This window comes from Heterodontus francisci, chromosome 31 (assembly GCF_036365525.1).
Source record: "Heterodontus francisci isolate sHetFra1 chromosome 31, sHetFra1.hap1, whole genome shotgun sequence".
In the NCBI taxonomy this organism is placed as follows: domain Eukaryota; kingdom Metazoa; phylum Chordata; class Chondrichthyes; order Heterodontiformes; family Heterodontidae; genus Heterodontus; species Heterodontus francisci.
In genome coordinates, this window is record NC_090401.1 from 18,682,370 (window position 1) to 18,695,820 (window position 13,451).

Below are 13,451 nucleotides of genomic sequence, written 5' to 3' on the forward strand. Positions count from 1 at the left end.
AAAACATAACTGATGGGGCGCTCAATCTATAAAATGGCACAAGAAGTTGCAACATGGTTATAGTCAGTTAAATGCAAACACTAAGAATTTCACAACGAAAAGTGTCATCAATATTCTATGCAAACACTCAACTGTTCTGGAACAAAGCAGTTCTGCCTCTCGCCAATCATTAAGTGCCAATTGGGTAACCAGAGCAACCAATCAAGAAGCATTCCTAAGCCACAAAGGATAGAGATTTATCTCCATTGTTCAGGCGTTATCTGTTTTAGCGGCATAAAAATTGCGACAAAAAAGCCGTTCAACCAGCTTCAAACGTCTTGCTGCCTGTAGATGGAATGGTAAAAGTTTCAACTTAAAAACATCAGTTCATCCTATGGTTGAGTAGAACAAAAAAAAAAGTAAGGGGCGGGGCAAAAAAATCTCCCAGTACCATTAAGGAACATTGCGCAGGACATGTTCGACTTGAGGCTGGACCTGGTTGATAACCCCTTGCTGAAAGACGGGTGTACAAGTTCATTAGTAATCTCAAAGGTAGACTCCACAGCTACATCAACACAAAAGAAAATAAAAACTGAACAGTCATTAATTGAAAGCCCTACCATGTGCAATTAAAGAGCAAGGTTTCAGGTCACTTTTGCTCATTTCTTCCTTTCCCTTCCCCTATCCAATATGGACACACTCAAGAATTCAAAGCCATACAGACTTACTCCCCCAGGACTGCCAGTTTCCACAGCAGAGAAACTAAGATCAGCAAAAGATAAGGTTGGAATCCTGCTCAACTGGAGCGTGCAGGAGACAACTTGTAAGTATGAAATTTGGTTGTTTTCAAAATAATGGTGGCACAGTGGTAGTGGAGTCTTCCTATGTAAGCATTCATAGTTTCAGCTACAGTACACCAGCTAAGTTTCTTCATTCTTTACAGAATTTAAAAACACACATTGCTTACGCTTAAAAATAAATCACTTGCCAACAGCAGGTATTTTAATGGGATGGACAGTATCCTCAAATCAAGTCTGAGTAATATACATCTAAATCAAAACCCTGCATTAATCGCCACTGAAAGATGCATGCAAAAGGCTGTGGATAGCTTCTGCACACAATAGCAAAGCTCTCTCGCTCACTGGTGTTCTTGGCCACTACATCCATCGGTAAAGGACACACATGCAGTGTATCCCAGGTGTAAGGGATGAAAAAAGACGAGTAAAATTATTCGAAAATTGATTTTATTCAAACAAGATAGATTTTTAGGCCTTGGAATAAATGAAAATCAACACAAGAAATGAGCTGTTGCTGTCTGTACTAGCATGGAACATATTTCAGAGATGGCTCAAAAATCATCATCCCTCTGTAAATCTAAATCTAAAAACTTGCACCATTTTTATGTGGTGCAATCACTTTACTAGATTACTAAATAATACAACTCCAACACTGAGCCAACATATTAATGCAGAATTATAGTGCCTTCTCAGCAGGCAGAGTTTTGATTTATTTTGCACAATGAATGGCCTAAAAATACTGACTGCTGGGAGGGATGTGTTCACCACAACTTGCACATGGCTCATTTAAATGGCCATGTACTTACAAACACAAATATACCTTCTACTCTTTTAATCAAAGTGATTATGGGGAAAGAGTGGGTTCCACTGAAGCTAGAAGCTATTCTCTTCATGTATGTAACAAAAACTCTCTTGACCTCCTGACTTACAACTAAACTGCCAAGTGTTTGCTCAGTAAGGGGTGAGTCCCTCAAATCAGAGTTATAGCGCAGTATTAGCATGCATTATGTAACCTGCTGTTGGCAGTAATATTGCGGTTTTTCAAAAAAACAGGACATTTACCGATTTCAAAACTCAAAGTGTTCATTTTTTTCTTGAAATTTAACGATGCAGCTGGCAAATTTGCTCAGGAATGGAAGAATTACAGGAGTGATTAAATAAATGTAACAAGGTATATAGAAAGACCACGGACAGAAACCAAGTGGGAAACAAACTCACACGCAGGATTGGAAAATACAGCAGAGAGTATTTTACGCAGAAAGCAAATTAACCAACACTGTCTAGCACCAGCTCCAAAACATCCATTCCTTGATGAATGCAATGAGGTCATCACTCCAGGTTACTGAATTCAAACTTCAATCCGGCTATTTAAATGCAACCCAATTACAAAAATTCACTTTCAATGTCTTGAAAAATGCCAACAAATTACGACTTGCAGTTCTGAACTATACAGTACGGAATCATACACTGCACTGAAGGTATAGTGGCCAAGATTTTTTCTATTAATGTTGAAGTATTTCCATCACAAAGTTATAAGTTTAGACTCTGCAATTAAACAGCTCTTTACAAAGAATTATCAAGTGTTGGCATGTTGCTGACTTAAATTTTCTTTTTTGCATTCAAGTTCCAGCCAACAAATGAGGAGAAAGAAAAAACTGTAGTGCCAGTACAAACCAAACATCAATCCCTATACAAGATTAAAAATAATGTTTGTTGAACTCAATATACACTTTTGATTAAGCTGATCCTACACACTTCCAAGCAACTGGCAAGAGAACACCATTCATCACAATGTTTCCTTTTTGGTGAGGGCAGATGCACAGCTTTTTCTTGTTTGGAGGTGAAGAGGGAAATGAAAGCACAAGACTAAAGCTTTAAATGGAACAACAGAATTAAATTGTCAGGACTGCACAACATATCAGCTGCATCTGAAGAAAAAAAGACTGTTTCCTTTCAGGCACCCACTGACTAGTGATATATGGTCAGTATTTGCTGTTTTTATTTCAGATTTCCAGCACTTAAGTTTTCCTTTGCAATCGCCGAAGTTCTTCAGTTATGTACATCAGCACATGAATTGATGTTTCCAAGTTTAATGTTTACAGATGGAATACCAAGACCTGTCACATTGCCAAGTGGTGACTTACTGATGCATCCTGACTGACTCAAACCAAACCAGCTGCAACTGGTTGCATTACAGAAATGGCTCAATTAAATAAAGGAGCAATGGGTTTGGGTTGATGAATTGCACTGGATGTTGGGCTTCCATTTTTTGGATCTGGGTTCACATCCAGCTCAGACTAACAAGATGAAAGTCTCCTCTTGACCACTAGTTATCAGCCTTTTGGGAGATAATTTTAAGCAGCCTCAGCCCAAATACCAAATACACAAAACTACCTGCAACTGGCAATCGCACACAGAAAAGCCACACGTGACTGATGTGGGAAAAGGAAAAATATCAGAGGTGGAATAGATAGGTGCTCTTCTGAGCTTTGAGTCCAGGTACATAGGTGGAGTAGAGGAAGCTTAGCTCTAACTGTGATCTTGGAGTACTCGATGTTGACAATGAGTGCCCACGCCAAGCATTCCATTCTCCGGCACTAATATTCCTCAACTTGATAAGCCAAGGGGGAGATTGTACCGTAGTGATAATGACACTGGACTAGTAATCCAGATGCTCAAAATAATTCCCTGGGGACACGGGTTCAAATCCCACCACGGTAGCAGGTGGAACTTAAATTCAATTAATCAAATGTGCCATGGAACTATCAATTGTTGTAAAAACCCATCTGGTTCACTAATGTCCTTTAGGGAAGGAAATATGCTGTCCTTAACTGGTTTACGTGTGATTCCAAACCCATAGCAATGTGGTTGACACATAACTGCCCTCTGAAATGGCCTAACAAGCCAGTCAGTTGTCAAGGGCAATTAGGATTGGGCAACAAATGCTGGCCTTGCCAGAGATGCCACATTGCATGAAAGAACAAAATAAAAGAGTATGAACAAAATGTAGATTCAATAATTGACAGATAAAGCAGTTTCAATTTACCTTTTATTTAGCACCATGTTCCCCAGCTTCAGGTCCCTGTGCACAATGTTCTTCTGCAGTAGGAAAGAAATTTGATTATTTTTTGTAATTGAGCAACCTTCTCCAGGGCAGTCAGAGTGAAGTTGAAATAAAAAGTAATTTATAAAGGGTCATGGCCAGAGGTTTGGTTTACATCCAACTGACAGGCGTTAAAAATAATCTCAAAGACGAGGTTTCTCCGTATCAAAGTCACTAAATACACTACAAATTACAGATAATGGTGGTGTGTGATCATCTTTGCTTTTACCATGTCAGGATGGTCCTGTTTGGGGGATCAACTGACAGCTACTCTACTACATGACAAGTACCTGATTACAGCTTTTTGGCTTGGTGGGGACGGGGACGGGGGGGGAGCGGGTAGAGGGGGCATAAGATCATAGGGAGTAGGAGCAGGAGTAGGGGCCATTCGGCCCATTGAGCCTGCTCCACCATACCTCTATACCATTTTTCCCCAAGATCCCCATATCCCTTGATGTCATTAGTATTCAGAAATCAATTGATTTCTGTCTTGAACATGCTCAATAATTGAGCTTCATTTCTAAACAGAGGACATCTGCGTAAACCCATTTATCATGTCACTACACATAAGCAAAGGAATTCCTACCCCTTGACCTTTATAAAGAAGCAACAGGTAGATCAGCAGATAAGCACATATTACACAATAGCCTGTTTGAGTTACTTGTGAAAAGCTTTACTTCAGTGCCTCTGATCCTCTTAAATTGCTGAAAGAGAGAAAAGCAAATGGGCAAGTAAAGCAAGCATAGGAAGATTAAACACTATCTGCCCATAGAACTGTAGTTACTCTTACTTGTAAGGTAACTATTTGCTCCCCTTTGGGATGCTGATTGCATATATTAAAAACTATTCAAATTAGACAAAGTTAAAACTAAAGAGATCTTTTCTCAAAAAATAAGCTGGTGGAATGATCTACCAAGTCACAGTGAAGTAAAAGTACATCAAGGAAGCTCAGAATGCAGTTGGAAGCTAGGCAGGGTGAACTGGAATACTAAAGGGATGAGCTAGATGGAGACTGATCGATCTTGATTAGTTATGATTAAGGGTCATGGAGTAAAGGCAGGTAGATGGGGTGGAGGTACAGAGCAGCCATGATCTAACTCAATGGTACAACAAGCTCGGATGACTGGATGACCTACTCTTGTTGCTATGTGTCTTTATCACAGGTATACTAGGTCCTGCGATGTTAATGTAATTTTTCCTCTAAAGTCACAGGAGTTTGCAATAACTCTTCCCAATTAGCTGACAAAAATCAGCCCCAAGCATGGTTCCTAGCACTTACAGATATTCACATTGAGGACCTTATTTTCTATCCGAACCAAATTGAATTTGCTCCATCCATCAGCACCAAAATCCCTGTCTCCAAGTAAAATGTAATAAACAAAATCCTTTTACCTTATGTAAAGCTTCCACTACCCGTACCACATCATAGAATATTGCGATTGTTTCACGCTCACTGAGCCTCTTCTCTTTGATAACATAATGTTGTAGATTGATGAGATCTGCAGTTTTGTCACTAAAGTCGTGGGCACAGAGGCAGTCCAGAACTAAACAGATCCTTTTCTTCATCCTTCGTACAAGCTTACTGGACTCAAACTCTTCTACAACAGCCCTATCCTGTAAACGATTAGACATCTAAAATCAGACCATTTTTTAAGGTAGCACTGTTATGAAAATCCTTCCATTTTTTGTTAAATTTTGAGGACTTCTGGTTTTATTTGGGAAAACTGAAAAGAATTCCCCTAATTTTTTTTTAAACTAGGGTCATTAAAAGGACTGAGGGGTCTTATTTGCAAACATCATGTACTGAAAGTCACCTGTCTTGGATAAATACCCAGCAGGGACCTTTTTTTGACTTGGGGGTGATGGTTACAGAGAAGTGACAGGTCACGATTTATAGGAGACAGGAGGCTTGACTCTTGAAATTGTTTTGGTTTCACTTCGGCCAGTTGGAGTTTTAAAAATCAACATGAAGGACAAAACCCAGTTCAGCCTATTCTATCTCTTTAAAAAGTCTGCCAGTGTTTCCATCTCTGAAAAGCTCTTAGAAGCAAGCGTAAGAACATTTGTCCTGAAAGGCATGCTTGAAACTCCTGTTGCCACATTTTTCCTGAGACATTGGAAAAAAATGTCGGATAAATCCCTGATGCTACCTGACCGAATTGCTCCAGAGAAATTTGCTAAATCCTTTTATTAATATGGTCACTCATCAATAAATTTCACTTCAAAATCCCACACTGATCTCGTGACACACTGGTTCTCCCAGATTATGAACTGCAGCGAGCCCACACTTCTACAATTTCCAGGTTGTTAACCCTTTCTCAAGAGTCCTGCAAGATGCTGCTGCCCTTCCAGCCAATGGTATTTGTTTACTTTACATCTTGAATAGCACACACTACTGTCGAGTGGGATAACGGAAAAGTACACAGTAATGTGGATGTGCAGGACAGCTAGTTGGAAAAATGAAAATCGATTAAGAACCATAAATCAATCACACCTAATCTCAAATCCGAGTGCTAACTTGCACCCACTTTTACCTTCCCACAACTGATGTATAAATTGAACCCTACTGCATTGTTGCCAATTCGGTTAAGAGTACCTTTGCTTTCTGTACTTAAATACAAAGGATATTAAAGCAGCACAAAGCTGCAGACATTTGACTTTTGAAATAGGTTACTTTGATGTGGCCTCATTTCCAGCATTAACTTACATTGGCTCATGTTTATGCGAGTGTTTCCGAGTGTCAAGCAGAAACCAGGGAGGGGAAAGAAAATTAAATTCAAAAGCATCTGCTCCCAGACCCCTCCCAATGGCCAGCAGGCATCAGGTGAACAATTGCCTGGCCCAAGAAATTCACAAGTGGAAAGAAACCTTGATAAGATTCTTAAGGACGTGTGCCCTTCATTATTTCAATGACTAATCCAGATTAAGGTTTCAATAAATTTGTCCTCCAGACAGATTCAATTTACACCTTGTGTACAACTTGGTCGACTCCTGCTTTAAATATTTTACGGCCACGGTGCAGCTTTGTGAAATAAATACGAGCTTAAAGAGAGAAATAATTTGCAGAGAAAAGGTTATAGACACTATCACCAGAAGACTGTGTAGGATTAATGAGGTCAGTGAAAGTAACCATGCACTGTGCTTTAATATAGTTACCTGAAAGAGACCGTGGTGATGTACCACTCCATCTTGATTGGGAAGAAGGGACAGAAGAGAGTATTCTGTATGTAAAAGCATCTTTCCTTGTCGTTCTTCCTGAGTTTCCATTCTCTCACCTCTATCTTCAAGTGTGAGAATCTGAAGGAGGGCAAAATAGTCAGCAAATATTTATTTATATCAGAGTATCTCTTTTCATTTTAATGACCGTTTTTCAATCAATACAATTAAAAGACACTGCAGTGCTCACATAAAAAGCAAGTAGGTTTCTCACTGACTCTTGATGAAGCAACTTTTCCTGTATATATACACAAGTATTTTCTCCCAGAATCTCAAATTCAGCACAGGAGGTAACCACTGGAATCACTGTACCTATGCCAGCTCGGCATTGAAACTACTTGCCCATTTCCCAGCTCATTCCACAGGCCCTTTAATATTTTTGCTGCCTCAAACAACTAGTAACCCCTTTATGTGTGGGGAAAGAAAAATATTCTAACTTCTGCTTTCATGCCTCCACCAATCCCAAATGTATGCCTTGTTACAGATTCAGTGGCCAGTGGAAATGATCTTATTTATCCTCTTAAAACATTCAACCCTTTCTCGTGCATAGTCCTAATTTAGTATAATGATGGGACCCAGTGATATTAAGTCTATAGTGTACCTTTTCAATAGCTCTACATGTAATGCAGGTTTAATCACATTTTTATATTTAATTCCCTTATATATAATCCTACTTGTTCTTTTGTTTTTTCCACCTTCTATCATGCTCTTAAAGATCCATGTATTTGCACTTTCAGATCTGTGGCCATGCTTGACAATTGTACATCTACAATCTCTTAAACCTTCTGGTCAAAGAAAACAGAGCAAGCCATCAGGCAAGATGTCTAACTGCACAATTGTGGAGAGTAATTAGAAACAGCACAGTCCAATTCTAATTACAGCCTTCCAACAATGGGGAAAGAGGTAGGAGCCCGAACCATGAACAATGTTTTGTAACATGCCAAAATCACATCTATAGGTTTTCCTGAAGGATTCTGCATTCATTCATTCATTATAAAGCAAATGGCATTCTCATATCTAGTCTCAATAGCCATTCATCCAGCAAGGACCTGGACAGCGAGTGTCTCAGCAAGCACATATTGTAGGAAGCACCACAGCTGAACTCAATCCCATCTTCCAATGCAACCCATGCATACTTGTAACAGTTGGAGGGTGGGGTTGGAAGGAGAAAGAGGGAGAAGAAACAATGGTATAGCAGTAACTGGATACAATAGTAATATTCACAAATGAACTTGCTGGCTGCAGTCGATGGTACATGGAGATAAATACCAGTGGTTCAAGTGTGGCCTCCAATCACCATCTCCTCTAGGCAGGGATCCTAAAAGCAGTGTAGCAGTTAACAAAAGGAGACCTTGTTGGCCTTGAACTCAACCTTCACTGGGCTCATTTAGCACATTGGTACCATTATATGCTCTGTGAAATACACTTAAGTCATCACTTGAAATTGCTCCCACAAACACCAACACCAGTGACAAACCTATAACCACTAGTACTTCATCCTCAAAATAGTCTCCCTTGGATACATTTGAAAGGGTAGAACCTTTAATTGTGCTGCGTCTCCCTTTCACTATTCAAGTGGATGCAGTTTGAAAACTTTCACATCTAACAGTAAGCTACACTGGTATCTTAGTGACAATGCTGCTTTGGAAGTCAAAGCTTGAGGCTCTTCATTGGAATGCAGCAGCATTTGTAACAAGATAGATGAGTTGACAGCACAAATAGAAATTAACGAGTATGACTAGATAGCTATGACCGAGACGTGGTTGCAGGGTGACCAAGACTGGGAACCCAATATTCAGGGGTATTCGATGTTCCAGAAAAATAGGCAAAAAGGAAAAGGAGGTGGGGTAGCTTTGTTAATTAAGAAAGGCATCAGTGCGGTGGTGAGTAGTGATATAGGTGCAATAGATAGTGATGTGGAATCAGTTAGGGTGGAAATTAGGAACAGCAAGGGGAAGTTGTTACGGGTGGGAGTCAACTATAGGTCCCCAAAGTGTTGCCTCACTGTAGGACAAAGTATAAATCGGAGAATAACAGGGGTGTGCAAGAAAGGTGCTACAATTGTCATGAGTGATTTTAATCTACACATTGATTGGACAAATCAGATTGGCAGAGGTAACATGGAAGACGCATTTGTAGAGTGCATTATTGTTTCTTAGAACAATACGTTGCAGAACCTACCCAGGAACAGGCTATTTTAGATCGAGTAATGTGTAATGAGGTAGGACTAATAAGAGATCTCGTAGTTAAGGATCCTGTAGGGGGGTAGCGATCACAACATGGTAGAATTTCAAATTAGTTTGAGGGCGAGCAACTCGGGTCTCAAACCAGTGTCCTTAACTTAAACAAGGGCAATTACAGAGGTATGAAGAAAGAGTTGTCTAAAGCAGGCTGGAAAAATAGACTAAGGGGAAGGTCAGAGGATGAGCAGTGGCAGACATTTAAGCAGATATTTCGTAACACTCAGCAAAAATTTATCCTGGTCAAAAAGGACTCGATGAGAAGGATGAACCACCCGTGGTTAACAAAGGTGGTCAAGGAGAGTATCCAATTAAAAACTAAGGCATACAAAGTGGCAAAAACTAGTGGTAGGCCAGAGGATTGGGAATTTTTTTTTTTTAGGAACCAGCAGCGGATGACTAAAAAGCTAATAAAGAGGGAGAAAATTGATTATGAAAGTAAATTGGCAAGAAATATAAAGACAAACAGCATGAGCTTCTATGAATATCTCAAAAGAAATAGCAGCTAAAGTGAGCGTGGGACGCTTGGAGGATGCGACTGGAGAACTGATAATGGGGAACAGGGAAATGGCAGATAATTTAAACCAATATTTTGCATCGGTCTTCATGGTGGAGGACACTATAAACATCCCACAGAGATCAGATAAGCAAGGAGCTAATGGGAGGAAAGATCTTCTAACAGTCTCTATCACAAGGGACAAAGTATTTGACAAACTAATGGGACTAAAGGCAGACGTCACCAGGACCTGATGGCCTCCATCCAAGGGTTTTAAAGGAAGTGGCTGCAGAGATAGTGGAAGCATTGGTCGAAATATTCTAGACTTACTGGATTCCGGGAGGGTCCCAGCAGTATGGAAAACCGCTAATGTAACACCCCTGTTTAAGAAGGGAAGGAGACAAAAAGCAGGAAACTATAGGCCAGTCAGCCTAATGTCGGTCGTTGGGAAAATACTAGAGACCATTATTAAGGAAGAAATAGTGGGACATTTAGAAAAGCTTATTGCAATCAAACAGAGTCAACATGGTTTTGTGAAAGGGAAATCATGTTTGACAAATTTGCTCTCGAGTTCTTTGAGGATATAATAAGCAGAGTTGATAAAGGGGAACTGGCAGATGTAGGGCATTTGGATTTCCAGAAGGCATTTGATAAGGTGCCACTTAAAAGATCACAGAATAAACAGTGCAGAAGAGGCCCTTTGGCCCATCGAGTCTGCACCGATGCATTAAAACACCTGACCTGTCTACCTAATCCCATTTGCCAGCACTTGGCCCATAGCCTTGAATGTTATGACGTGCCAAGTGCTCATCCAGGTACTTTTTAAAGGATGTGAGGCAACCTGCCTCTACCACCCTCCCAGGCAGGGCATTCCAGACCGTCACCGCCCTCTGGGTAAAAAAGTTCTTCCTCAAATCCCCCTTAAACCTCCCGCCCCTCACCTTAAACTTGTGACCCCCTCGTAACTGACCCTTCAACTAAGGGGAACAGCTGCTCCCTATTCACCCTGTCCATGCCCCTCATAATCTTGTACACCTCGATCAGGTCACCCCTCACTCTTCTCTGCTCCAGCGAAAACAACCCAAGCCTATCCAACCTCTCTTCATAGCTTAAATATTCCATCCCAGGCAACATCCTGGCGAATCGCCTCTGCACCCCCTCCAATGCAATCACATCCTTCCTATAATGTGGCGATCAGAATTGCACACAGTACTCCAGCTGTGGCCTTACCAAAGTTCTGTACAACTCCAACATGACCTCCCTGCTTTTGTAATCTATGCCTCGACTGATAAAGGCAAGTGTCCCATATGCCTTTTTCACAACCCTATTAACCTGCCCTTCTGCCTTCAGAGATCTATGGACAAACACGCCAAGGTCCCTTTGTTCCTCGGAACTTCCCAGTGTCAGGACATTCATTGAATACTTCCGTGTCACATTACTCCTTCCAAAGTGTATCACCTCACACTTTTCAGCGTTAAATTCCATCTGCCACTTTTCTGCCCATTTGACCATCCCGTCTATATCTTCCTGTAACCTAAGACACTCCACCTCACTGTTAACCACTCGGCCAATCTTTGTGTCATCCGCAAACTTACTGATCCTACCCCCCATAGTCATCTATGTTGTTTATATAAATAACAAAATTATTGCACAAGGTACGAGTTCACGGTTTGGGGGTAACGTATTAGCATGGATTGAGAATTCATTAACTCACAGAAGACAGAGAGTCGGGATTAATGGGTCTTTTTCAGGTTGGAAAGACGTAACTTGTGGAGTGCCAAAAGGATCAGTCCTAGGGCCTCAATTATTTACTATCTAAATGAATGACTTGGTGGAGGGGGCAGAGTGTAATATACCCAAATTTGCTGACGATACAAAAATAGGTGGGAGGGCATGTTGTGATGAAGACATAGGAATTTGCAAGGGGATATAGATAGGTTGAGTGAGCAGGCAAAAACTTGGCAGATGGAGTTTAATATGGGAAAGTATGAGCTCATGCACTTTGGTCAGAAGAATCAAAAGGCAGACTATTATTTAAATGGAGAGACTCCAAAAAAGTGCAGCACAGAGGGATCTGGGTGTTCTTGTGCATGAAACACAAAAAGTTAGCATGCAAGTGCAGCAAGTAATTAAAAAGGCAAATGGAATTTTGGCCTTTATTGCTCGGGAGTTGGAGTTTAAAAATAGGGAAGGCTTGTCACAACTGTACAGGGTGTTGGTGAGGCCGCACCTGAAGTACTGTGTCCAGTTTTGGACCCAGTATTTAAGCAAGGATATACTAGCATTGGAGGCAGTTCAAAAGAGATTCACTAGGCTGATTCCTGGGATGAAGGGGTTGACTTATCAAGAACAACTAAACAGGTTAGACCTTTATTCATTAGAGTTTAGAAGAACGAGGGGTACAAGATTCCAAAGAGGCTTGACAGGGTAGATGTTGAGAAGATGTTTCCACTAGTGGGGGAATCTCAAACTAGGGGACCTAGTTACAGAATAAGGGAACACACATTTAAAACTGAGATGCAAAGGAATTTCTGGAATTCTCTACCCCAGAGAGTTGTGGAGGCGAGATCACAGAAAGTATTTAAAGAGGAGGTAGAAGATTTTTAAAATATCGGGGAATTGTGGACTATGAGGAGCTGGCACAAAAGGGGAGTTGAGGTCTGGGGCAGATCATCCATGTTCTTATTAAATGGCAGGGCAGGCTTGAGGGGCTGAATGGCCTACTCCTGCTCCTACTTCTTATGTTCTCATGTTATTACCTGGTGGGCGAGTTTATAATTGCATGTATAGAAGTACATTTGTTCTTCTGTGTAACAGACATTTTAAGAAATGCTGGCAGACATTCTTCACTCACTTTTAATTGGTAGAAATCATCTGTTCCATCTTTTCTCGCCAAACATTGAACAATGCTCTGTACAGGCGAATTTCCCAAACGAGGACCTAACCAAGAGGAAAAGAAACTGCTTTAAAAAGAAAACATACACCCCAGAGATTCCTTTCAATTTAGTGGAAGGCCTATGACTAACTCACAATTACATAAAAGACTTCCCCAATGTGTAGCACTTCTTACTCATTTTAAAAATCAAGGTTATTTTGTGTAATAAGTGCCACTGGGAACAGCTCTAAGAATGACTAATCGTTTTTGAGTCACCAAAAAACCATAAAAACAAAATGCAGCTGACAAGTTGGAGAATAAATCCCATTTTCCAATCTGTTTTAAGGCAGAGCAAAGCTTGCTATTTTTCAAGGAATGTTTGAAATAAAAGGGCTCAAGTAATTATTTAATCAGAGTAAATTTTCTTTTCTCCTCCATTTTCCAAAGCATATATGGATTTACAGGCACCCAAATTCTCTATGACCCTCAGTTTGACAGGCTGCTCAACTGCAAGGGACATCCAAACTTAATCCTGTCCTCACTCCACACTTCCAGCAGGATTCACTGGATAGCCAGTAGAAGCAGAAATCCCAGCCAATTTTTTTCCTCCTCCCTAACTCAGGGGCTCTGAAGCAAGTTCTAATTTTTCTACTATTGTCCAAGCAGAGATCTGCTCACTTACACAAACTGAAGATCAAAACAGTAGGGCTCAACTACTCCCTGCTTTAACAAGCTGAAGCTTCGG

The 13,451-nt window shown here is 40.6% G+C and overlaps 1 protein-coding gene across 2 annotated transcripts in view; it reads right to left on the minus strand.

Annotated features, from left to right (window-relative positions):
* stk40 (serine/threonine kinase 40) overlaps positions 1 to 13,451 on the minus strand; it is a 99,915-nt gene that overhangs the window by 55,414 nt on the left and 31,050 nt on the right. For both annotated transcript variants that reach the window (XM_068011142.1, XM_068011143.1), the window contains exons 3-6: positions 12,686 to 12,771; positions 7,036 to 7,176; positions 5,272 to 5,493; positions 3,823 to 3,875 (exon numbers count right to left, since the gene is read on the minus strand). In XM_068011142.1, the coding sequence (XP_067867243.1) occupies positions 3,823 to 3,875; positions 5,272 to 5,493; positions 7,036 to 7,176; positions 12,686 to 12,771 (502 nt within the window). The remainder of the gene's footprint in view (positions 1 to 3,822; positions 3,876 to 5,271; positions 5,494 to 7,035; positions 7,177 to 12,685; positions 12,772 to 13,451) is intronic.